The following is a 26,280-nucleotide window of genomic DNA, read 5'->3' as shown; positions in this document are numbered from 1 at the left end:
TCAAACCGTGACCTTTGAAACTAGTTTTCAGAGTCGCGTGCTCGCGCTACTTCTAGCTAGAGCAACGAGCTGCCCTCGGCCCGCCGGTCTCTGAAAGTCTTCATTGACCTTAATCTTCGTGAATAATGTACGCTCTCGCATCAACGCACGCCCAATTCAGCTTGCCAAGTCTCTTAGACGAAGACAAATGATTTTTATGAAAATCAATTTTGCCAACCGTCGCGATCGTCGTTCGCGTTTCTGCGATGCGCGTCGAAGAATTTTCATCGCGCGATTCATTCAAACATTCCATTCGAACGGTCGATGAGTCGATTCAAGTTGAATATCATAAATTTAACGTCACGCTGATCAACTCGTCGGTTTCTTCTGCGTAACTGTGAGATTTGACGCGCATTGATAAAAACGTTTTTCACGCCTTTGCATTAGCGATATAAAGTATGACTTCCTTGAAGCTTACATTAAAATCACGTTCGAGCGACCTCCGCGATGAGAATACAAGTTCGCCGTGATAAAAGTCGGATGGCCTTCGAGAAGCCGCGTCTCCGTGATTAATTCTTTTCGTGTCCGCGTAGTACGTAGTAGCGTAGTAGCTTAATTAACGCCAACGCGTGCGTGCAAATATGATAAGTCTATTGCGTAAGTCATTGGGGCGTGGGGCACCAGGGTAAACCTTATACGTTGCTCGCGTACATATCGCTCGATCTGGATTAGATCCGATTCGTTTCCCGGGGTTTTCTCTTGTATTTCTTACGTGCAAAATTGAAAACCGATATCTGCAATTTCGGTTCGAGTTTAAAAACGATTTACAGATTCGATTTACAGACGAAGAGTATAATTTACCGCAATTATCGCATTATTGTGAACGGTACATAAATAGAGAATTTGTATCGGAGACTATTTCTATCAAAAATCAATGCTTAACAACATCACAAATTATATTGGTTTCAAATTCTGTTTATATCAAACGCAGATCTTTAAAATATTTGTTTGTTTTGTTTCTAATATTATTTTCGAAACTGGTTTGGCATCATTTGCAGGATAAGCACTTCATATGGATCTGAAACACAACAAAAGAATAACATTTTTGATTGATCGATACAATGGACGAACTCGACATATTTAATCGACATTGACGAATAACGGGCGCTGTTTTCGAGATGACGGCGAACTAGTTTTCTCTTTTCGAATGGACGAGCCAATGAAAACGAAGTCGCTTTCGATCGTTTCGTAACGTGAAACGGCCGATTTTCATGTAACCTACTGCAGAAGAGAACGAGCCAGAAAGAAAACGAGTAATTTGACGTCTTTGGAGATCATATCAATAACTTCCTTTTAAAGAGCCTTAATATGAATATCTGCGATTTTTAAAGATCATCAGTTCAAAATGGAATTTAATTTTGAATAGCATCTTTTTATTAAAAAATTTATGTAAGTTGTCATCGATATATTTTGCGATTAATTTTAATCACTGTTAAATTTCATAATTACTTTGAATATATATTTTTCTATATTGTTTCTTATTCTCAAAATTATATCCACTATTTTCCAAAATATCCGAATCTTCTCCGAATCTCACGGAATAGCCTATATTTAAGCCAAATGAGCTGATTTCAAACGAATGAAAATGCAGAGCATTTTTACACAAATGCTCTGCGAATAGAATGTTTGGCATTCTGCTGGAAATCGGTGCGAGAAAGTATATCGGTGCTTTTTCTATTGTCCGGTGGATTTAAACCGCGTCAGTTGTTGCGTATTGGCAGTGACGGCAACGTCCCTGACCGGTCAGAGATGCAAGCGAAAGAGGCCTGCAGAGGCGGCCGTAGTCATATCTTCGTCGTCGTCGTCGTCGTCGTCGCGCGTGCCAAGCCCGCGCGCAAAATGATGACATAAGCGCGCCGGCCGAGCCAAGGATGTAAACACGCGCGCGGCGATTTTTTGGTATTTCGTAAGACGGCTAACAAGCCGGACCTTGAAGTATTATCGCCCCGCGCTAATCTTAGGTACGCGGCGGCGGTCGCGGCGCACGCTTTTGCTGCTTTCGGCCGCTTGCACGGGAAATCGCGCGGCTCTTCGCGCGACGACGACGACGGCAAGGCGGATGGCGTTCCGCTCCCGAAATAGCCGCTAAGATGAGCGTGGCCCCTTAACTAACCGGCCGGATTGGCTAAAACCTGCCTCTCTTTATGGCTTTTTCAGATTCGAGCGAAAGTCAACCAGGACCCGATCGAGACGGAGCCAGGCGCTTGCGCGACTTTCGAAAGCGAACAGGTAAGCCCGATTTCCGTTCTCCGCGTAACCGGACACTCCGCTCGCTTAGAGATCTCGCAGGTGCGCGAAATTGCAGGCGGCGAAACTCCTTTTTAACCCTAGTAGTGTCGGATTATTTCCGCGCAAACACCGGCAGGAGGTGGGCGGGTGTCTACACTTTGCACGCGCGGTGTCAAGTCACATTTCTTGACTTTACAGTTCTTCAAATTTCAAATATCAAAAGTTTATATAAAAAAAATTGCTTTGAACGCAAAGTACACTTCCCACTTGTTAATAATTTTTCTGAAGGGGGTTAATTCCCCTTTGTTCGCATCTTACATATCATTTTCCTTTGGGGTTAAACTACTTTGAACATTTGTTTTAACATTAACGTCGAAAGCGCGGCGGAAAGCATCCCGCGATGCAATTTGCATTCGAGATGCTTATGTTGTTGCTACTATGCCCGTTATATCTGAAATCGTAACACCGAATAGAGATAAGTAATCTCGCATGCTCATCGCAACAACAGTTATTTTTTCCTCTAAATTATCTCGAAGTGTAGCAACCTATCGATATCTGGAGTGCGGGGAAATCTCCAGGTTGAAAAGGGAAGCGTCAGTGATCGACATCGTGCGCAAATCACGGGTGCGATTCACTGGAGAAGCCTCCGTTATCGAAAAGCGCAGAATCGCTGGCGAAGCAAGCGGTCTCCGCGTGCAAGCGCGACTCGAATCTACCACTATCATCACCACCACCACTACCACCACCACCGCCACCACCATCACTACCGCCACCACCTCCACCTTCTCTCCATCTCCAATCCACCTCCTCTCGGATCAATATTATTCGTAACCTAGTTTACACCGAAGGTTCCTACTTTCACCGGTGGTCGCGAACGGCGATCGTTTAAAGTCATTCATCTCGATTCAATCGTGCCGATGATGTCGTCAGACGAAAATATGCGCGTCATCTGCGATGCTGGACCGGGAATCGTTGCGCTTCGATCAGGCCCGCCGATCATTCACGAAGACTAATACGCACGGTTTCAACTTTCACTCGCGAATATCTGTACTTTGGTGTGACCAGATGTCCGTGGACGTGTCCTTTTTCTGAACATCGTCCTCGAACGTTCTCGTATCTTCTTTTTCTTACCTTTTCTCTTTGCCTTTTGTGCTTTTCGCTTCCTCTATATAGTTCCGAGTTTCAATGCATTATTAAGGAATCAGATGTGACGTTTTCGTCACCTTATTAAAATTTCAAAATCCCAAACGGAACAACCAATGTTTATTTCATTGATACATTCAACGAATAAAAAAAGTAACTTCGTGGAACAATCTTGACTTGATAAGAGAGATTGGAAATATACGTAGACGTTCCCCCCTCCCCCTTTTCGAAAAACTAGGAGGAACGTCCCAGTTTCTTCTACCCCATTGTCCCAGTCACACCCCGAGAGAAAGATGGCCACCCTACCTGCGATCTCGCTCGTATCGGCGCACCTGACCCAATTGACCGACTCGGTGATATCTCCGCGAACACGGCGACCCAAGGTCGTCGGCGTCGTTCCCTAGATTCTCTCGTCGCTTAGCGCTCGTCATCGCGAGAAAGGTCACTCGATCGAGATAGGAGAGAGAGATGATGCCATGCACCGTTCCCATATCGCGGCATCCATGAACGGCGATATCGATAGGCGGGGAAGGAAAAAGAGAGGGGGCAGAGAGAGAGGAAGAGAGAGAGAAGAAATAAAAAGGAGGGACGGTCAGGAAGTTCCAGCCGAGTGTAATGCATTGTGCAACGAGTGCGACAGAGTGCTACGCTTCCTCCTCGCTCCCTCCCCCTGGACGCCCGCTCCTCTACACGCGTGTTCGACGCGCGCGCGCGCACGCGTGCATTGCACATACGCGCATCCACGTGCGCAGTGCCGTAGTCGAGCGTATCGACGGGAGTGTATCGAGTGCATTTTATGCCGGTGGATATTTCCTTTGTCTCCGTCACGTGCCTGCGGCCGTAATGCCTCGATCGAACGTCACAGGCATGAGATCACGATCACTCGGCAAAAATCGCCGAAGAACGCGGACGGTTTTCCGGGAATTATTCGATAAACGAGCCAGCCAAAAGCGTCAGGGCGTATTTTTTTAAACGATAAATTTGTACGCTAATGAAAAAAAATTACATTACATTCCAGCGGAATTCGTGTTTTTCAATCGCTCCGCTTTACGGAGCAAAATTTCCTCGCCGGTTTTCCTTCGTGCGCGGAATTTTGTCATTTTCCGAGTAAACCTCTCAAAAGTGAAGATTGCAATTGACACGGATTAAACTCTATCGAAAGGTCGTGCACGCGCGTTGCGCGGCACGTGGACCTAGATCTTCGAACCACGTGGAAACTGGTTTCTTTTTTTCGATCAAATGTCGAAACCCAGCTTCCGTGATGGCTTAGGAAAACCTAAACCCATAAATATGTAGCTTAGATAGGTTGGTCCAGGCAGACATGTTTGTACAGTTTTATCGTATCTCATCGATGTCCCTTTTTTAAAATTCAGGTTGAATCGTCGCTGAAGTAAAAACGAATGAGAAGCGAAACGGTTTCCGTATATGATCCGTAGAAATGCATATGCCATACCGGCAATTACCCGAAATTACCTTCGCGGCCGCGCGCATATCGGATTCAGGCTGAACCCTTAAAAAGTGCGGATTGTGGCCGACGTGAGCCAAATTCTATTAAAATGCGGCGCGCACGCGCCGGAATATCCTCGTCCGTCGGCATACGCCTGCACATGGATATCTCTATCTCGGAGCGGTAACACGCGCGAGGACCCGGCCCCGGCGGCGCCGTTGGTGCATCGCGTCGCAGTGCACACCACGTGACGTCACCACGAGCGGCACGTGCCCCTACCCCTGCCCGCGCCCCCCGGTGCCCTCGAATGCAGCATCGCACGGTGGCGGCGAGGGGATGGGGCGCGGCAGGACGGGGGGCCAACAACGAGAGGGGGCGGTAGAGGTGCGGAGGAAGGTAGTTAAGGTCACCGTGGCCCTGACTGCACGCGCGCGAAATAATATCGGTGTGCTACCGTATGTGTGGCTTTCTGTGTATGTGTGTGGGTATGTGTGAGGCATACGTGTGGCGTGCGTGTGCACGGGTGTGTCCGTGTGTGTGTGTGTGTAGTGAGTTGTATGCAGCGCGCGCGGAGAACGCACGGAAGATTTATTTCTAGTTCCGCGTGCTGCCGCTTTTCTAACCAAGGTTTCGCCGGTTAGATGCACGAGTCGCGCACGAGTGTCCCAATGACGGACCTTGACCGTCCGCGTCGGCTCCGATGTTCGGACGGTCGTCATACCGTCTGGTGATCGCCGCGGATCTTCCTAGCGATTATACTGCGACGAACTTTTCCGATTATCGCTCGCAGCTCGCAGTACGTAGCAACGACTACCGGTCGCTCGACACTATATGATGACACGCGACGTATCTTTTCGTGACGATGCCATTAGTTCAGCTCCAAAATGAGTCCCTTGTAGAATTTAAAGGAGGAAACTCGGTAATGCTAGCTTTTGATCGAAGGACTCGGATGTGAAGCAGCGAGCTCGTAAATTCGCCTACGAATATTACGGATGAAGTCAAAGATGTTTAAAAATTTTATCGAATGTTTAACTTTTTATTTTGCCAAAGATGCGATGAACAAAAGTATTATTTTTACTGCTTTATGGCTCTGGCGACAATATAGTTTTATTGTCCGGATAGAAAGCAAGCAGATCCCTTCCTCTCTTGCGGTCGAAATTGAAAGAAAGAAAAGAAAAATCTTCGGGAAAGCCTTCTTTTCTTAAGAGGATTTCGTCCTTCTGTTCCTCTTGCCTTTTTAGATTTTTTTTTTGCTCACTGTTTTACCTCGACTAAGAAAGAGATTTTTGTTTCGACCGTAAGTACACATTCTTCATTGGATACAAAAAGAGTTTTATACAAAACGTTCGAGTTTTATACACGTTCACTCAAAGAAACGGATTTACGTGAATCTTGCTTTTATCTCGAATTGCGACTACAAGATCTAAAAACAGTTTTGCACCTTTTTTCGCCTCATGTTACCGTTTATATCGTTTCGACGTTTTCTATCTCGACTCCGTTCCGCCATATTCGTTAGATTCCATCCATATAGAATAAATCATTCATATCGCGTAACACGCTTTCCGCGTTATCTCCCGGCGGATCATGCAAATTGCGTGCTCGCGGGGCGAGAAAGAATATTCTGTGACGCATGCGATTTGAACTTGAAAAAGCGCCCATGTCATATATCGAACTATCGAAACACGTCGGAGACCGCCCGCCCGCGCCGATGCCGGTCGTGCCGGCATTTGCGTGCGTGCTCCCGCGAGTTCTCGGCCGCCGGGTCGTATTCTGACACGTCCACCTTACGTAATACGCGTTGCGTAAACTTGACGTTAGCCGTAATGCTCGCCATACATATTTCCGCGCGCCCGGCAACAACCGCGGCTCGGGACTCCGGGAGGGATCTCCGGCCTTACCGAGCGACGTAATCGTACCCTCCCGTATCGCTTCCGCGCTCTCGCTCCGATCCTCAGAAGCTCGCCGTAATAAACGAATAGACGAGTTAATCCCAATTAGCTTAGTTTCCTGCTGCCGCGATAATTAAATTTTACTTTTTTTCCCCCCCAAACGATAGTGTATTTCGCAAAAGCAATTTTACAATGCGGAAGAGTTACGCGCCGGCGACAAGTTTGCAAGAACAATAAAAATCCATCGACAATCGTTTCGGAGCTGTTGACAGTGCCGGTAAAATAATTCGTATAGAGAGTTGTGGAGAGAGAAAAATGAAATTGATTAGAAATATCCGCGTGTCTCTCGCGAGTTAGAAATATAAATCCTCCGTGCACGTTCATGTTGCACAGATTGCAGATATTATCTGCCGCGCGTGCAGAGTCAGGGCCATTGCCTGGCAATATGATTTCTGATTATATCATTTCTGATAATATCTCACCGCGTATGGGACACTTCCTGATAAAAATTGAGAGAACGTCGCCTCTCTCTGTATATTACGCGAATTCCCGGCCCCATGTCTTCCCGTGACGCAAAATTCGCAATTTCCGTAGCTGACGTCGTCGCTTCTCGGAAATGTAACAACGTTATAATAACGCGCTGGGATTCCACTGGGTTGTTATAAGGATTTATCGGTCGGACCTGCTGCCGAGCTGCCGGCTTCGCCGCTATCAGTTGTGAACGTTTTTATAACAAAATGTCAAACAGAATGATTCCGTTCGCATGATGGCGCGCAGGCATCGCATGACATAAGTCAGCGACCATGACATCGACGCTATGTATATAGGAAACCCTCGCCGTCGTCTTTTTCTTCTCTTTGTCCGCGTCGCTATTAATCCTCGTTATAACGCGTAATTGATTGTTTTCTCGAAACATGATAAATACTGCGATCCTACCTTCAGCCGCTTATATCGAAATAAATTTATCTAGATTTTTTTCATTCGCGTGAGTCAAATTCAATTATCCTTTTTATGCAACGTTAACGACTCGAACTTGATTTTTGTCTCAAGGAATAGAAATAAGTTTCCGTTTGTTCGTAACGCTTTGTGGGCATTTAGAATTGGTCGCAAAGGTATAAGGTAAAATCGTGTCTCAGTCCGACATTCTTATCGACATTTTATTTTTGAATTACTTCTGGCATTGAATTTGGCACGTTCTGCAATCTCGCTAGAGATTTTCGACTAGAAATAACAGCGTACCAAGGTCACGGTCGGAAATAAAAAGGAACAGTACTAAGGAAGCGACGTGTCGTATATCATATATTGTTCTTCGGAAGGTCAGATCGGCTTTATGTACAGTTTTAAGAGTTCTTAGTGATTACCGCGGCCTTGTTCGACGTGGATTGTCATTGAATAACTAGAAAGTAGCACCCTTCGGACTAGTAGGATAGTCTAATAATGAGAAACAAGACTGAGAAAGGGCAGCCACTTTTCAATACGGACAAGTTCTCACTTAATCAATTCAACAGACCCTAATTACTCAATTCAGTAGCTACGAATATTGGATTGTTCTCCGCCTCATGCTGTCCATTCGCCTGAACAATTTCAAATAGCATGATACATTGTTCCCTCATTTCTCTTTATATTAATATCGAAATGTGTACCAATCTATTGTTACGAATTATAAAAAGATCAGGGATATATTTTTACTCTCGTGTATGCCATTTTCAGTCAAATAGAGTTATTTCCTTAATTACTTCCGATTATTTGTCCGACGCGCGGCAGGATATCTTTTCCGTGGAAGAAACAAAACTCGCTCACGGGAAGTTTAATCCCGTCCGGACGTTGAGAGAGAGAGAGAGCGTCCACAAATTGAGGATCATTCTTACCGCATCCGACAGTCTTCGCACGAGAGAAACTGCAATTGTGGCGTCATATATCAGAAGTTCTCGCCCGGAGGACGATGAGATAATCCCCGTGCGGCCCCGTACGCCATGCCGTTCGCGTACGCGAAACTTAGGGATTCCGCGCGCGACTCGGATTCCTAAAGCGACGTTACCTCGCCGTGTCGTCGTGCACAACGTTGGCGAAAATACAATCGACCGTCCGTCCGGGATGCCGTTACCGGCCGTACCGGTTACGGTTACCGCGCTCGTATCGAGCGCGGGACACGTATAAATAGTTCACGGAGGTCATTAGGAGGGACGGCACACATTAGGTAGGTAGGTAGGTGGAACGGAATTGTCATTCCGCCGACGCCGCCGACGGACGTTCCGGACTCGCTGTCGACGGAGGTATGTCTCTCGCCGTCGTCGCGCGCGTCGTTGTCCAAGAGTTTCGACAAACGGGATTGACGGGCGTACGGCTGATAATAAAGTTCTCGGCACGACGGCTGTGACGTCACGAGCGGCAGCGCGAGACCATTCGAGGTCTTCTTCTCGTCATACGATATGCCTTCGTGACGTCATATCGGTTATTTTTTCCGTTTTGCCTTCGTGACGTCACAACTCGAGTACCGGCTCTCGACAAGATAAATAAAATAGATTCCTATATACCAAGAAAATTGTACGATACATAAAATATAATTCAATAAGAATTCTCTATAAAACTTTAGGACATATTTATGGTGATTACAATAATCCTGATAAAAATCTCGACAAAATGACAATAAATTCTACTGTAAAGACCAAATTACAGAGTTTATCTTTCAATGTGCAAATAATGTCAAAATTCCTGTTAGCAATATTATATTAATCACTAACAATATACACTGTAAAAAAATGCGAATATGAAGTAAGAATAAAAAAACTTCTTAGTGCTGGTCACTGACTGTGCTAACATTGACACTAGGGTGCTCAATTATTTTAGCTTTCACAGCGTGACGTCACGTCTGGAGCGTTGAGCTCTTTATTACAGTCAATGTTAGACCTGCGCTCTCTTTCTCTCTCTCGCTCTCGCTCTCGCTCTCGCTCTTGCTCTTGCGTTGTTAGAACTTTTCGGCCGGGAGGAGAGTCAAGGACGCGCGTTCGCGAATTTCAGCTGGCAACCGCCGCGCACCGGTGGGGATGGGAACCGTGCCGTGCCGCGCCGCTCGTTGTCCTAGGTCCTGACTGCCTTTTTTTACGCACGCACCGAATCGACGATAAAAGTACGCCGTCCGACAGTACGAAGAGAAGAGGAGGAAAAGAGGGAGGGGAGAAAAGAGAGAGAGAGAGAGGCGAGACGGCGAGAGTCAGCCCTCTTCCTTATCGAGCACGATCGTAACACGAGGTCGTACGTTCGACGTGTCCTCTCGGAGAATTCGCCTCTGCTTTAATGAGAACTGGTTTAATGGGAAACGCGCTGAAATGAGTTCATCACGTGGAGATTATATAATCGCGAATAAAGCGCTTTTTACAGCGCTCGACCGATCAGTTCATAAATTAATCGATTGAAACACGAAGCCCCGTCCTCGACGCGTCTTCGACTTCTTTCTCTCTCTATTTTTCGACAAAAGTTCGGGGAAAGGGAATCTTCGCGCATCTTTTATTTCCGCTCTTCCCGCGGATCTCGACGATGAATTTCGTAACTTGCTCGATGACTCCCGTCGATTTAGCGCGACGTTCCGTTCTAATAATAGACGCTCCGTGACAGCTAGATCTATCGTAGCGCGACATTTATTTTAAATTCAAGGTGACGCGAATTTTATCGCGAGCGCAATCGGTTCGTCTCGCGGTAATCGTTTCAAGAGATAAGGACGAAGCGCGTTTCCGTAATACCCGCGCGGACTTAAACGAACGGTGCTCTCGTGTCGTTCTATTAAAAAAAAATTTTTTTTTTGTTTTTGTTCAGCCGCGTATCGAGGCGTTTCTGCGCCCGCGCGAGTGCCATATCGATCGTCCCCGCGTGCTCTACCTTGACCTCCAGCTGCGAAAGTATCGCGAGCAATTAAAGCGTTTATAAGGGCTCCGGTAGAACCGGTCGTCGAGTGATCGGCTGAGTCGCGAGCCCACGTACGGGATCTTTGGCGCTCAGATGACACATTCTCCCGCGCATATGGCGGCGAGACAAACACTTACTGACCGTTTAGTGCTTACGATAAACGGATAGCAACGTTATCGCGGCATTGCCGGCCGATTATCGTCGTTGTCCAGCAAACAAACGTATATGTATGACGTATGTTTCAGTATATGAGTTCGATATTCTCTGTTTTATTTTATTTTTCTCCTCCAATCCGAGATACGGAATCGCGACTAATCCCCGGGCTAAGCGCTCGTCAACCGGCTCTAGGTTTTACATAAGCCGTTTCGACATCGGCGTAGACTGCAAGTAACTTTCTCCCGGATCGATCTTGGGTCGGAAAGTCATCTATCTCCTCGCGATTCCCCGAGTCCGCCAGTGAAACCGGCGGATTCGAGCGAGATATGATCGATGAAAGTACGAACGATAATACACGCAACGTTGCTCGGTTCTTCAAAAAAAAAAAAAAATTACCATGAATGCCACTTGAATCGCCTCCGGCAGAATTCGTAAAATTTATTAACCGTTCAACAAGCGCAATTGTTCATTTTTACAAAATTTATCGATAAGCATAGAAACAAGCGGGACACGTCGGAGCTGCAATTGTGCAATAAATAAGATAAGACCGTAAAGGTTTCGCATGATCGCGAGATAACTGGGGAAGGCCTCTGAGATTTTTTTGGAACGGTGAGACGCGACGAGCGTACTAGTATCCCGGATAGGAAGGGGAAGACAGAAATCCCAAGCGTATTATACAAACTGACTTGACGCGAACAAGCGGAATGTCCGTGAGAATCGTGTTTTATATTCTCGCTTCGTTTCTCGTGGTTTCGACTGCCTTCGACACGTCGGCGTCGCCGATCGTGCACGATGATAAAAGAATTGCGAATATACGTCGTTCCTACGCGCGCGCAAAGTACGTAACTGTAAACTGGTCCTAACACCACACGGGGCCTCGCCCACTTGGTTGCTCAACTTGGGTAAGCCGAGGAGAACCGGTGTGTCTACGGCGTGGCAAGGCCGTTGACAGTGCCGTGCCGGCGAATCAATCGCGTTGTCACGCTCAAGCGGGCGCGCTCGCTCGCAGCTCGCACTCCGCTCGTGCGTGCCCAGCTGATTCGCCGCGCCGCGCCGCGCCGCTGCGAGAGCCGCAGCCGTTCACCGATCGTGGGTGAGAGAACGAGAGAGAGCGAGAGAGGGAGGGAAAGAGAGAGAAGTGTTCAATCCTGCGAAAGTTACGTTACGCTGAAAATCACAAAGCGATTTATAATCCGGCGCGTCGGGACGCAGATGCGAATAGCACGACCGTGTCTAAAAACCTCGCTAAAAACTGTAACAAATAATAATGCAATTTTGCGGAAGTAGACAAAAATCGGGAAAGCGGAAACGAGAGGAGGAATCGCTGAACTGGTAAAATGTACGACAAGATGTTTGAAAATAATTAAATAGTAAATAATAATAATTAAATAGTGCCAGAGGAATAAAAACGCTTGCGCGTTTATAAAGAAAATAATCAATTGTTTGCTTCGGATAATTATTCGGATGATTAGAATAATAAAAAAGGAATTATTAATAGAGAAATCAGCGTATATATATATGTTAAATAAGACATTTATATTTTTATTCAATTTCAATATTTCATTTCATTTAAGTTTACAAGACACAGATAAAGTGCCAGATATCTTTTAAAAATTCAGATGCACAAATCTATAAATAACGCTGAGTTTCGTCAGTATGATATTTCAATACTTAGTAAGAGATTTATGACACCAAATTGCATAACGATAAGAGGAAGATCCACAGAGAGAAAGAAAGAGAACCCGATGATTCGCCATTGATCTACAAAGCAAATAATCCTGTCCTAGGGTATGGTTGTCGTTTCGTTCAACCGACTGGCATTACCGCTTGGCGCCAACTCGAACTCGTCCGGTACTCATCCATTCTCTCGGCGTAAAGATTCCCGAAAGTAACGACCTTGACTTTGCCGTCTCCATACCGCGCCGACGATCTGACGAATCTAACGGTCGAATACCCGTAGGCCCGGTCTTATTCGAATTCGACATCGAGTTGAAATCGTGATATCGCCCCTGGATCGCGGCCTGGATAGTGGCTGGAAATTCACAAAAGGAGAAGAGAATTCGGTACAAAATGCACTGCCGTTTCGCCATTCGCATTAACGGACACGCACCGAGTCTCGAATGTTACAGAATGGTACTGTTCCAATTCGGGATAGATAACCATCTGTTGAGGAAGGAAGGACGAGAAAAAAAGGAGAATAGTGAGCTCTCGTGAGCGCGTGGTACGAAGACGAATGATGATTGCGAAAATGACTGTCGCGAATGAAATCACGTGAAGGAGGAACGGCGGAACGACTCGTACACGTTTTTTTGTGATATCGATAAGATCGTTCCGTCGATTAGCGCGGAATCTGATTGACATTCGAATATATTACACATGAATCTCTTACGTTTCTCGCTGCAATCGATTCGACGTAAGAACTTCGCGTCTGCAAAGAAGATTGCACAAACGGCGATGTTCGAAACGAGTGCCTGGTAATTACAATTGCGACACGTTTCGTGGGAGTGTTCTTATTGTGTTTAGCGTACTGAATAATGGGGTTAGCGTGTCGCAGGATAAACACAAAGACTTTTTACGCCTGTGGATATTTTTGTAATAAAGTTCAGGAGATACTTAGAGAGAAAGAGTCTGTCGCATTATCATGCGAAGCCGAAATTCAACTATTTTTTACACAAAAATTCAATGCCACGCGATAAGGACGAAATAACGATTTTTCACCAGTTCCAAATACCAGTCTCATATATTTATTTGCGACAGTTCTACATATACGTTATTAAATATGTCCGCGTGTTTTATGATTCCGATATTCCTTTTTAATCCAGCAAATCTAAAAAAAAAAATACCATATAATTGTAATAGCAAAATAAATTAATAATAAAATAAAAAGTTAAAGTGGATTAAAATTGTTCAATATTTTTCGAAGAATTTTTCGTCACGGTAAAAATTAAAAATCCGATAAAATATAATTGAGTTAGATATTTCTACTTTTGATGTGAGATAGGGAAGGAAAATATAATTGACCATAGTCACAGCTAACAACGCCGGTGCAACCGGACCTATACTAATTTTTACTGCGAGCGATAATAACTGTGCGGATAACCGAAAGTTCGCCGGCTATCGCGCACCGGTTCTCATTTTACGCAATAAAATTAGTCTCTCGCGTGACCTTGAGTCGGTTATTGAACCCTCCTTGCCCGATACGCGAGCGACGACGCGTCGAATCAGAATATCCGAGTCGAGTTTGGAAACATCACGCACTCGCGTTTTGTCGCCTCGTCGCTGATAAGCGGGCTCGAATAAACATTTCTCTCACTCTCTCTCTCTCTCTCTCTCTTCTCTGTCTCTATTTCGCACAAACACGCGGGTGTCTAAAAAAAAAAAAAAAATGCAGCTTTATCGAACCGCGCCGGCCGGCACGACCGAAATCAGTGAACGGTAACGGCTTCAATCCCTTATTAGTTCGGCGCCCATTATAAGCGCAATGCACGCTAGTACGATTACGGGAGAACGAATGTTAATCCGTAAAGCGTCGTCGGTGCGATATTTTCGTAATAACAGCGCAGGCACACAGAACATACAGTCCAGCGTCGCGATTATTTCGAGATCTACATATCCTATAGGAAAAAGCATTTTGATATATTTTTACGTTTTACTTTCTTGTATTTAATACTCCTTTATGCGTGTTGCGATCAAGAAACTGTTCGGTGCATATCCGCGTCCGGAAATAGCGCGGCGGTGTAACGCGTATCGGCGAGCCGTTTCATCGCGCGCAATTAAAAATTAATGGCGGCGACTCTCGCCGGGTACTTAAATCGTATTTTCAGCCGTACCGGTAGTACCCGAACGGTACTACCGGTTTTCGGTTGTAACTTCTCTTTCGCGACAGGCGGGCGGAGGGAATCCGAGGGGAGGGGCCCTGGGTTTATTGCTTAACGAGGCCCAGCCGCGCCGGTATTGAATACCGTGTGTGCATAAACGACGATACACGGCCTTGGGAGAAAAAAAGCAGGACAAAATTAAACGCGTGCCGGCCGGTGGATATCGGATTTTAAGTGTCCCGTGAAAGTCTCTGCCCATGTCACGGGATTTCCCTCTTTTCTCGCGTATATCTCGTTCTCTCTCTTTCTCTTTCTCTCTCTCCACGTACCAAAGTTAAATCGTGCGCTTGAAAACAAACGCGATATAAAGATAATACGATTTGGGAGCTCGTGACGTTCCCTGGTAGCCATTTAAATGCGTATCGGCCGGAACACGTTCGGAGCCATTTTAATTGCTATTTACCCACGAGTCGTGCAAGATGCGGTTAATGATACGTTCGGGGAAGAAGGGGGGACGGAAGCTTCCCCCCTTCCGTGTGAATTTTATTCAGCGTGAACGCACAAGCGACGCGACGTCGACTCACGCTTAGTATCGTTTTCACGATTGTCACATGTAACACGTCTTACTCTCACGGCTTTCTACCTTTCACCGCGTTTTCGCTGAATTCGCGGGATTTTCTGAGACTCTCGCGGATACTTTACAAGACATTTCAGCCAGAGACGTTAGCAGCATACCAATCTTTTTTCCTTATTTTTTTTTTTTTAATAAAATAATTTCAGATGCGGAGTATCTTTCTCAATTCGATCAAATTAACAGAGTACAAAATATACAAGATATAAATACAATAAGTTTGTGTATTATATTCGCGTAGCGTTTGAAGCGACAAAACTACGACGGGAGAGGCTGCACGATATCACGTGATGACATCTTTTTTTTCGACCAATCGATACGGTCTAGGAAAATTCAAGGTGCCCCGAGTTGGCGAGCCTCGGCAAAGTGCATCGTCCTCATTCGGCGGCGTCACCTCTCATTTTCTCCCATCGGCTCTACGTATATATATCGGCCGTGGGCTCGCTGAACGGGTGTCCTCCACCATTTCAACAAGATGCGAGCGGGGCCGCAGCGCGCGGCGTCCACGCTGCAAACCGGCGACGTAAACAACGTGTCTGCGCAGGCGCAGGCGCAGCCGTTCCTCCCGCGCCGCCGCTTCAACAGTTCGTTCGCGCTATCCTCTTCCATCTCGCCATTTCTTTCTCTCTCTCTCTCTCTCCCTCTCTCTCTCTCCTTCTCGCTCCTTGTTTCGCCTCCTTCTCTCGCTCGCACGCTTGCAAGTACGATTCTCTTGCTCGTGAGCGTCGGGCGACCATCGCTTAGCAGCCTTCTCAGCGACGACGCTGACCTTCATAAAGTCCAGCACACAATGGCCGGCCGCCGCAAGATGCCGAACGTTCGAAAACTTTCGTACGTGCCTGGAAATGTCGTTCGAATAACCGTACGGGGGAACGAACCACGGCCGGAGAAAGTTATGCGGTTAATTAAAGGGGGAGGGGGGGGGCGAGATGTCTGCCGAGTATATTCCCCGAAGTGAATACAAACGCGCTCGCGAATTCGAGCTTAATATGGAGCCTTTACTCCTTTGTGTGGCTGGAGCGCAGCAACAATGTTGGTATTCGTCGCTCCGGTGGTTGCAACATCGCGACGGCCTGTGTCGCCGGCCCGTTTATGCCGAAAGGCCTACCGTACGCCATTGTACTTTGGGAAAAGAGAAAGATAAAGAGGCACTCGAGCACGCACTGGTGGAGTGCAAATATCGATAAGAGGCGGAAACTCCGGACGACGCCGATTTAATCGCATGTTCAATGAATGAAAAAATACAAGTACTAATCTTCCTCTGTCGCCACTATTGTCTCGTAAAATTAAAAAAAAGAAAAGAATATACATTTGCTCGGAAGAAAATTTGAGAGCCAAAAGAATACGGTCGATGTTTTTCGCCGAATTAGCAATTAAACCCGTATAATGGCAGTAGGATTACGATCGTTCTCAAATTGTTTACGACTTTTTAACACTCGTGTGTCCAAAAAACCCTGCGTCTGAAGTTTATGGTGACCATTTATCTCGGAGAGACAGATAAGTGTAGATTGTGTGGGTACTGTTGTCCAACTGAATTCTTCCGAAAACGTAGATAATGAGAAGGTTGACAAACGATAGGCCCTGGGTAAACAGGCTTTTTCCACTTTGTCATCCGGACGCGACGAAAAAGCAGCAAATCAGATGCGTCGAACATCCTAGTGGAGTGTCCCGTCGTGACTCACGGGTACCCACTGTCGTCCCCTTCCCGGCCGTTCGCCTGTTCGCCCGTCCGCCCGCCCGCACATCCATGCCCCTCCGTGGGCATTTGAAACGATTCTCCGTCTCTCTCTCGCCTCCGTGTCGACGACCTCGGTTCTTCCTTGTAAATTGCACCGAATCGCGTGCCGCGACGTGTCCCAGCTGAGCGTGCTTTTTCCAGCCTCGATATTTTACGGCCGCGCCGCGTTCGCTCGTCGGGAAAATGGAAAAAATAAAATAAAATAAAAAAGGGTCGGAGCTTTTGTTCGCCTTCGCCTCGTTTGTCACGGATCGCTACCGATTGCCGAAAACTCCCTTTCGTCGGCGTTGTCGCGTGTCCTCGCGCGTTCTCTCGTGTCTCAATAAGTTCGCTGCGAGCGTTCTCGAGCGCTCGCGCGCGCGCGCGAGCGATCGTATCCTAGAACAAAGGCATCTCCGGCGCGCGCTACGGAGATGATTCCGCGCTCACGCTACGTCCTACCCGGTTACAGTTCATCGCGACGTAACGATGCGTCACGTTCCCCCCTCCCCCGAGAGTCCACGCAGTTTGCAAACGGTGCACCCGTTGACGACGCGCGACGTAGTGCGACGTAGTACGACGTGCAACGACGCAGCCTTTGTCGTACCTGCTGCGTCACACGTGGCCGTGCATCTCTCGCTGCGGTCAGTTCCCTCTCTTCTCTCCCCCTCCCTCTCTCTCTCTTATCACTCTTTCTCTCTCGGCCAGATCTCTCCTTATCGTTTCCCCGCGTCTACGCGGCCATATTCTGAAATTTTCTGCCCTTTATTGCTACATCTCGTCCCCGCCCGTCGCCCCGTCGTCGCCACGGCTTGCCGCGGCTCGCCGCCGCCGCTGCGACGCAAAAGTCCCACAACAAACCCGTAGATTTTTCTCCCGCCACCCCGTATACCCCGTATACTTCGTGCGTGAGGCGCATCGGTGTGTTCGAAGGGTCAACGTCCGACCCTCACCACACGCCACGGATCGACGCGCATCGTACGCGCCAACACACAGAAGTCCGGTTTGTTTTGGTTTCCCGGGCGTTACCCGGACTCCCCACTTCTCTCTCCGGTGACTTCGACTCCTCTTTCTCTCTCTTGTTTCCCTTTCTTTCTCTCTCTCTTCCTTACTCGCCCATTCCCGTGTGCTCGCTCTATTTCTCCTTCTCTCTCTTTCCTTCCTCTCTCTTTCTCGAGCCGCGCGATATATCCCTATGTCCGTGAAACTCATCGCCGCGTGGAACGACGACGCGGTCCCAAAATGGGGGATTGAGACTCGGCAGTCAGTGACGTCAGGATGTGTACACGGAACGGTACATCGGGAGTATCGTTATTTGCGGACAATGCAAGCGACAGCTTCTACAAAGTTTACATTAGATATCAAAATATTTTTGTATGAATAGGACAAAAATGAGGATCCGTTTCAGACTGCAGACGTATGATATTTGCATTCCAAGTTGCGTCAGACAGGAAGAATACACAGATAGTACAGATAGATTTTTTTTTCCCCGTTCGAATAGCTCGGCGACGTCTCTACATTAAACAATCGGATTGATATGTCCGGGTCGGCGAGACACATCCGCTACGGTTTTCAGCCGAAGAGAGAACGGTTTGCATGTGAAAATCTCAGTAGTCGTGGGAAAGGCAGTGACGTAGGAAAATATAGCCCTGTGCCGCGCGCAACATTTGTGCAATAGCCGGCGGTTCGGCACGAGTCGACTGGTGGCGGAGAAAGCGGGAGGCCGCGTGGAAAGCGGGCTGTGTCGTAGCGTGTAGTTTGGAATCGATTTTTGCGCCCGCGCTCGGTTGCCGTATAGTACGCGTAACGTTCGATTCGCCGGAGCAACACGCTCGAACGGAAGCCCGAGCCTGCTGCCTGCAACCTGCGAGAACGGCCTTGGTAATCGGCGTTGGACTTTGCGTGCCCGACGCGTCTATAGGCGCGCAAATTTCTGATTAATCATCAATACAATCGAGACATGCGAAAATGCGAAATTGGCGAGCCCGAGTTCTTTCGCGCGAAAGAAACGCGCACGCACGAGTGATTCGAGATCCACTCGCTCTAACGAACTTCTCGGGGCGTTGACTTCCAGCGCATTCCTGCGGGGCGACGCACGTATAGTCGGTTTTATTGGCCGCGTCTCTGTTTTCGAAACGATTTAACGAGAATTTTTCACACGTCGCTTATCAAAAGACTTCGAGGAACGACGCCGACGCGACAACGCTCGGGGAACGTCTCGCCGGGGTAACACGTGCGTAATTTTTGTACAACGTTCTTCTTTCGGATCTTCACGCACGGAGATGCGCGCGCGCATACACATATAAGCGAATTCGCGAGCGAGCGAACGAGTAAGCGCGCGCGCGCACGCGTGCACAGAAGTAGTGGGAGAGCGCAGGGGGAGAGACGCGCGGTACTTGACGCGCTGGTAGGGGTGGATGCCCGCCCGGTACGCTCCGGCCTCCGCTCCGACCGGCAAGGCGATGCGTGTGCATCCCCAACGAGCCGCGGCTATCTCTATCGCCGGCAACGTCGTATCGCACGCGATGCGCCCACGAAACGCCGCCGCCGCGCCGTTCCGCGCCGCATCGCGGCCGTCTCTCGTCTCGGGATCGCGGCAACCCCGCGCTTGGCTTACTCATCCCCGCGCGCGCGATGATGTTCGCGCGCACGCGAAGGAGCGCGCGCGGGAAACGGCCTCGCGAAATCTACACCGCCGGGAGTAACGCCGGTTCGCTTCTCGTTGTACGTGACTGGCCCTCGGACGTTTTTTCGAGGCGCTCTTCCCCTGATTGAATTTTGCGATAGCACGCTGTCTCCATTACGCGTCACGCACAATGCGTGCACGGACGCGACGTGCTAGGGTGTTTGATAATAAGCACGTTTGACGATGTTAATCTTGGCGTGCGTTTCGCAAGTGAAACCTTTCGTTTCTCGCTCTCAGAAAATTATCATTGCGTTTCGTCCATTTTACTGTTACTATATTTTATTATCGAACACCCTGTATATAGGACAGACAACACATGCGTGAAAATTATAAATCGCGGCAATAATCACGCGTTAATAAAATTTCTTTGATAATTGTCGATGCGGGCTGATGATCTCATATACGCTCTTGAAAAATATATTTTCGTAGGTACTTTGTGCATTGTCTTTCGCGGATAGAGCATCCGAGAGAGTAGATCCGCGCCGATCAGTGGTCGCTATCGCGCACGCGAAGATGCTCCCCGGGACGCGTGGTGCCCTCTAGACTAATGCCATCGGTATTACCGCGTCGTATCCTAAAGGTCGTGGAGGAGGGCGGGGGGAGGTGAGGGGGGAGATAGGGGAAGTAGGGAGAAGGACTCTGCTGCGAAATTCTCCGGAGCACGCCAAACCAACGCCGAGAGGCATGGGCAAGGCAAGGCAAAGGGAGAGCGTTGCCTGCCGACCGGCATAGAAGGTCTGTGACCTCGGCAATGGCTGTGAGCCGCGGCGTATACGCCGTTCCGGCGTGCACCCGTCGTGTACCGTTTTCAGAGATGATGTCACGTACATCATCGGGAGATCCCCGAAATCGTCGAAATCGCCTCCTTCCGAACGGCACGCGTCCTCGCCTCGTCGTCGGACGCGTCTCTCTCGCGAAAGGGACGCCGGACGCGCGCGCGAAACGTCTCGCCTGGCGCGGCGTCGCGTATCGCGTATCGCGGACTCCCGCGGTCGCCGGCCTTTCGCCACCCGCCACCCGGTATACCGCGCGCGCGACGCACCGGTGTATCTCTCCCCGGTGTACCGTTTCGGAGCTGATGTCACTGCACTAGCGAGACCCTTCAAGCCCGTCGAAGCGGCAGCAACCTCTCGCCACCGAACGACGCGATCTCGGTTATCACGCGCGCGTCTTTCAGTCGATACGCCCGTGGACGCTTATCGGCCCGTCATTCTCTCTCTCGCTCTCTCTCTCTCCCTTCGTTGTCATCCCGTCACGCCACCCGGTATGCCGCGTGAGAGAATCGAAAGAGACGAGCGTTAATGGCGCGTATAGTAAGCCAAAGCCGCGCAAAATTGAGGGAAGCGATCGACGGCGGTACGGCGCAGTTTCCCGAGATCGTGTCTTAAGTGCAGTCGTTAAAGTCACTCGTAAATATTCATGCACTCATTAGCTAGACCGAACGGCCCGGCGACGTGCTATCGCGCGAATGCGTACTTAAAGGAATTATTTTCGCCGTAGTCCGACGGCTTATTAATCCGGAATGCTTTGAAGGGGCGTCCTTCACCGTGGCGCGTTAACGAGCTCATGATTGTCCTCTTCGGTTCAGGCCGTTACGTCGGAAAATGTTTGGCGTGTACGATCACCGGAGACGATCGTGAGACCGTTAACGAGTGATTAGCCGCATCCCGGATACTCGTCAAGTTACATCGACATCTGCTCCGAATCCCGTAAATTCGCAAGTCAACACATAACAGACCGGCGAGATCGATTTTCGGTGTGCATCGCTATAAATAAACGTTGAAACGTAACACTTTCGCGCGTATCCTTGATAAAACATCGAAATCCGAAATTCAACTCAATATCCGTTCCAAAACAGCGTCTTTCGATTTATTATCTACATTCTACAATTAACTCATTGCAGCTGCTGCTGCTGAAAATGCGATCAAATGATTAAGAGCTAAGACTAAATTCGTTTGTAAATATACTCCGAATCCCGTTGAGCGGACCGAGCGGATACGATTGTCATTCTATCCGCGTGTCGGAAGCGCTCTCGAGGATAAGGGAGATCCAGGTAATCGTCACTCAGATAGAAGACGATTACCACGCAGGTGAGGACGCGCGGAGGATTCTTTCGCTCGCGAAAGAATAGAGATGTGCGATGTGCCGGTTCCGCGTTTGCGTGGCCGTCCTTCGCGCTCAAAACATCACGGACCGCGTGGGCTTGTATTCCTCGCTCTCCTTCTTGCGATCAATACCACGTGACCGTATCGCCGTGACCGGCGCGCGGCGCAACGCGCGGCGCCTCCGCCGCGCCGGCCGGCCGATGTAAACAAAGAAACGTGCGCGCGGCGAGGCTGCCGCGCGGCATCGATTTTCCTCTCCGGCATGCGGGGCGGCGCGGCGGCTCGGCTTGGCGTGACTCCGACTGCAGGGCCGTCTTAAGACGTTCGGATTCGGATTCTTACAGGTTAGCGACACGACGCGTCTCATCTGCGATCCACGCAAGACAATAGTTCCGTTCAATGAGAATTTAAGTATAGACGGGAGTAAATTCCATGGAGCGTATTGATGTTGTAATAAAATCAACGAAAGAGCATTTAATCTTAACAAGCAGATTATATTAATGAAAAATGCTGAAGCTTATGATTTTAGTAGCAAAATAAAGGAAATAATTATTTATTCTTGGAACGGGGACCATTGAAAATGTCACGGATGACATTTCAGAGGGCGGATAATTGAGGGCAAAAAACAGTCCATTCAGCTCGATGATTAAAGCAGTCCTACCGTCAGCATGTGCCTACGGTACGCGCGAATTGCAATATCATGGTGTGCCGATTAACGCATCACGGAACGACGTAGAACGGAATGTTTGCCGAAACAAATTGTATTTGCCCGTTATCTCTTTTTTTTCCCCCTCTCGCGAAGTTCTCTCGGACGTGCAAAGTCCGGTCGGGTCCATCGTCACTTAATGCATGCCGCCGCTCGTGTCGATGATCGTTAACGGCTGTCATCTTTCTGTTTTCAGGCGAATGCGGCAGTGGTCTTCAAGTGCACTTGGCCGGGCTGCCTGGAAATCAAAGCGACCGTCCCGCTTATTGAGGAACATGTGCGCCAGTCACATCTGGGGTAAGTTTAGTACCTTAGATGCAATACGTCGCGTAAGATGCGTCGTTATGCGTTACGAGGCCGAGGCGGAACACGCGCGCGAGATATCAAGCTGGTCCCGTAGCCGAGGAAAGAGCTGTTGACATCAAATCTTTTGACTTTTCTCGTGGGCCGGAGCCACTGACAATCGATGCCGTTGTAACATCGGCACTTATCCGTACATACCCTCAAGTGTGTAACTCTCGAGAGAGAGCTTATAAAATTAATTGTCGCCTGGCTCGTAACGCACCATTTCACATTTTTTCTTGCCTATAAATGAATCAATGAAATACAACAATGATAATTTTATTGAGAACGTGTTGCACGTAAAGAAGCAAAAATGTAATAAAAAATTATATACATATGTCAACATATAAGCAAAGCATCAGCAATGACACGCTTTATATAATTAAATCTTTGTGATGATACAGTTATACAATTAAGATTATCTCTGCATGTATGAAATAAAATCTTTAAAACAAAAATATTGAGGAAAAAGATGCTAATAGTATTAATAACAAAAATATAGATGACGTTAATACGAAAATAAAGATTAACATGTTTATTGACTCGATGCTGATGAAGCAACAATAATGCTAGTACATATATTGTACACATGTTTATTCAAATATATGCACAGATACATATGCATTCACACATATACCTATGCGCATGTTTTCACAACTCGCGCGTATGCGTTTCTACATGAATATATATATTCACAGCTTCTCCTAGTTGGAACAGTAAATCAACGTACTTAAATCAATAATCGATTTAAATTTTGATGCTAATAAGCATTCTTATTAAATTACTGTAAAGAATTTATTGCGAGAAATATCACCCCAATTGTAGGAAGGTCCCAGGTTCGAACACTGGCTGGGGTGATATTTTTCGTAATAAATTCTCTACAGTGATTTATTAAGGATGCTTAAGCTTATTAGCATTAAAATTTATCGATTATCGATTTGAATATGTGGATTTATTGTTCTAACTGGAGTTATGCTTTAAAAACCGACAAAAAATTGACGCCCAGTTTACTGAGTTTGGTAAAAGTATATAAAATTCACACAATATTATCTATTTATTAAACTTAATTAAGAAATAACATAAACGAGTTAATAAACAGTAAATATATTAATTAAAATGATAAACGATGGAGAATTAGCTGTTTCGTAGAGCACGAGAGAGAGAGAAGAGAAAAACTAAATATCAAAAAGTAACGAATTAAAATACTTTACTGTGAGAAAAAAAAACAGCTTGAAATGTCATTGCTCGGCGCAGAAGATAGGAAAGCAAAGATTGAAAGCGGACTGAGATCATTTTTGTTTTACAGTCCAAAGAAGTCCAAGGGATGCGACAGCGAGGACGATATGTCCGTTCACGAAGAGGAATTCTATTATCAGGAAGTTGCTGTGGATCACATGAGCTCACCTCCCACGATGTCTCACCGGGACATGGCGAGACCGCCGCACGAGGATCCGGAGTATCAGAAGCAGCTTCGTCTCGAGACGACACCTGCCGCGAGTAACTACATCGAGAACGTAATGGTCGGTGTCAGGGAACCGAGCAACACGTTTACGATCTCGCAATCGCCGGTAGGTAATCACTCGGCTCAGGCTGTAAACCGGTACTACGAAAGATACAGTTTGATTAAATTTGCCCCCTTCTGTTTCCAGGGTACTCCTAATAAACACATCAAACTGTCCCCACGGCCATTGCAGGCGTGTCATCAACAGAACATGACAGCGTCCACGGGCAAGCCGTCCTCCCCGCGGCGAACTCGCAGCGATGTTAAGAAATGTCGCAAGATCTACGGTATGGATTCACGCGACCTCTGGTGCACTCAGTGCAGGTGGAAGAAGGCCTGCACCCGTTTCTGCAGCGAATAGGCCAAGCGTCCGCCCCGTTCGTACGTCCGTGGGCGGAAACCCTTGTCAAGTCGACCCCAGAGTTTGCCAATGCTACGTTGAACGTTAACACCAACTGCCAAATGCCAATCATCGTCGAAGACGCGGCGTCGAGAAAAAAAGCTCCCGCATTCGCGGAGCACACCGAGACCGCGAGACCGCCAATTATCGCCGGTTATCGCAGCGAAAACTGTTACCCTACGAATTATTCCAGCATGGGTATACCGGAACTTTTCGTGAAAAAGTAAAATGCAAAGCTCATAAAAGCAGCATTTCTTCCTCTTCTCTCTGTTTCCCGTCGATGAAACGGCATGCACGAGTTTCGGAGAGAATTACATCACTCTACGGTTACGGTTGGCGGGTAGCTCTATAGGGCCGATATTCGTGCATGATATAACACCTTTCTAGTGCTCATAGAGGAAGTTAACGACGTAAGATTTATCTGAACGATTTCCGCCCGTTCGTGTTTTGCACTTGGCAAACTCCGACCGGGTCCCTTAGCCGTAACGAGGGACTTTTCGATTAATAGATAGCAAATAATTGGCGTGCGGAGTGATGCGACCTCAGACGGTTGCATTCTCTCGCTCCCAACTCGTCTGACGAAGAGAACCTTTTGGTTCGGTACGAATGAGATACGCACTCGCACTCGGAACGAGCATGCATGTCCTTTCGAAATGCTGATTCCCGAACCGTCTCTTAGGTCATTGCAATAGATCTTCCTTCTTCCGCCAAGAGCGCAAACGTTAATGCGCTCTCGGTAATGATGGAACTAAAGGCGTTAAGATCTCGATCCTCAGGGACGTCGTTCAGCCGATCCCTGGAGAATGAGCGATCGAATCTGACGGACGAAGGAAAGACCGGCGGAATTCGATGTTTGGTCTGACCGATGTTCAATGCTAAATGAACGCAGACAAGCAAGATTGAACTCGCGTGGAACAGAGCTGCTAATTGTGATATTGTATCTAAATTTATTGGATCTGCCGCGAATCGAGCAGGAGAGCGCAAAGGCGTGTGAAGAAATGAGAGAAGGAAAGATTAAAAAAAAAAAAGAGGAAACCAAAATTTTATACACCAATTATACTGCCAGATAAATAATTCAAAAAATTGTTGTTCAAGCCTCTCTCTCGCGCGTTTAAGAGGCACTATATGTTGCACGGCATGCGTCGCCGTATACCGGGCTTAGCCTTGTTAGCCTTCTGACGACCTAAGACCGTGTTCGCCAACAAAGGAGCTGCACGCGCGTATTGGGGTAGGGCTACGCAGTTGAATCGATCGATCTAACATTTAATGAAGGTTTCGCTCTAGATCACACACACATACACGCACTCATTAAACACACGTGTACACTTACATACATACATGTACATACATCGCGAGCGCGAAAAATTATGACATCACATTTGTATAGTCTTATCTACGTCATTTCTTATACTTCTTTCTCGCTTCGGGTCGTTCGCGGGACGATTTATCTATTCGAATCGATTGTTTCGAAAAACGTTTGATCTCGATAATTTTTCTAATGTAGCGATAACGAATGAACACTTGCAAATTTTATATGTTGACGGATTTGATGATACAAACTTTGCAAGTAA

The 26,280-nt window shown here is 47.6% G+C and overlaps 1 protein-coding gene across 1 annotated transcript in view; it reads left to right on the top strand.

The window, feature by feature from the left end:
* LOC112458698 (zinc finger protein 704-like) overlaps positions 1-25,774 on the top strand; it is a 45,388-nt gene extending 19,614 nt beyond the window's left edge. Inside the window, exons 5-8 of the mRNA XM_025022456.1 lie at positions 2,197-2,268; positions 22,663-22,763; positions 24,115-24,376; positions 24,458-25,774. Coding sequence (XP_024878224.1) covers positions 2,197-2,268; positions 22,663-22,763; positions 24,115-24,376; positions 24,458-24,670 — 648 coding nt within the window. The 3' untranslated portion in view covers positions 24,671-25,774. The remainder of the gene's footprint in view (positions 1-2,196; positions 2,269-22,662; positions 22,764-24,114; positions 24,377-24,457) is intronic.
* The last annotated feature ends 506 nt before the right edge of the window (positions 25,775-26,280 follow it).

Source organism: Temnothorax curvispinosus, unplaced genomic scaffold (assembly GCF_003070985.1).
Source record: "Temnothorax curvispinosus isolate PA1 unplaced genomic scaffold, ASM307098v1 QBEX01009133.1, whole genome shotgun sequence".
Taxonomy (NCBI): Eukaryota; Metazoa; Arthropoda; class Insecta; order Hymenoptera; family Formicidae; genus Temnothorax; species Temnothorax curvispinosus.
The sequence above is the reverse complement of the archived record's forward strand: the minus strand, read 5'-3'. Positions and strand labels throughout refer to the sequence as shown.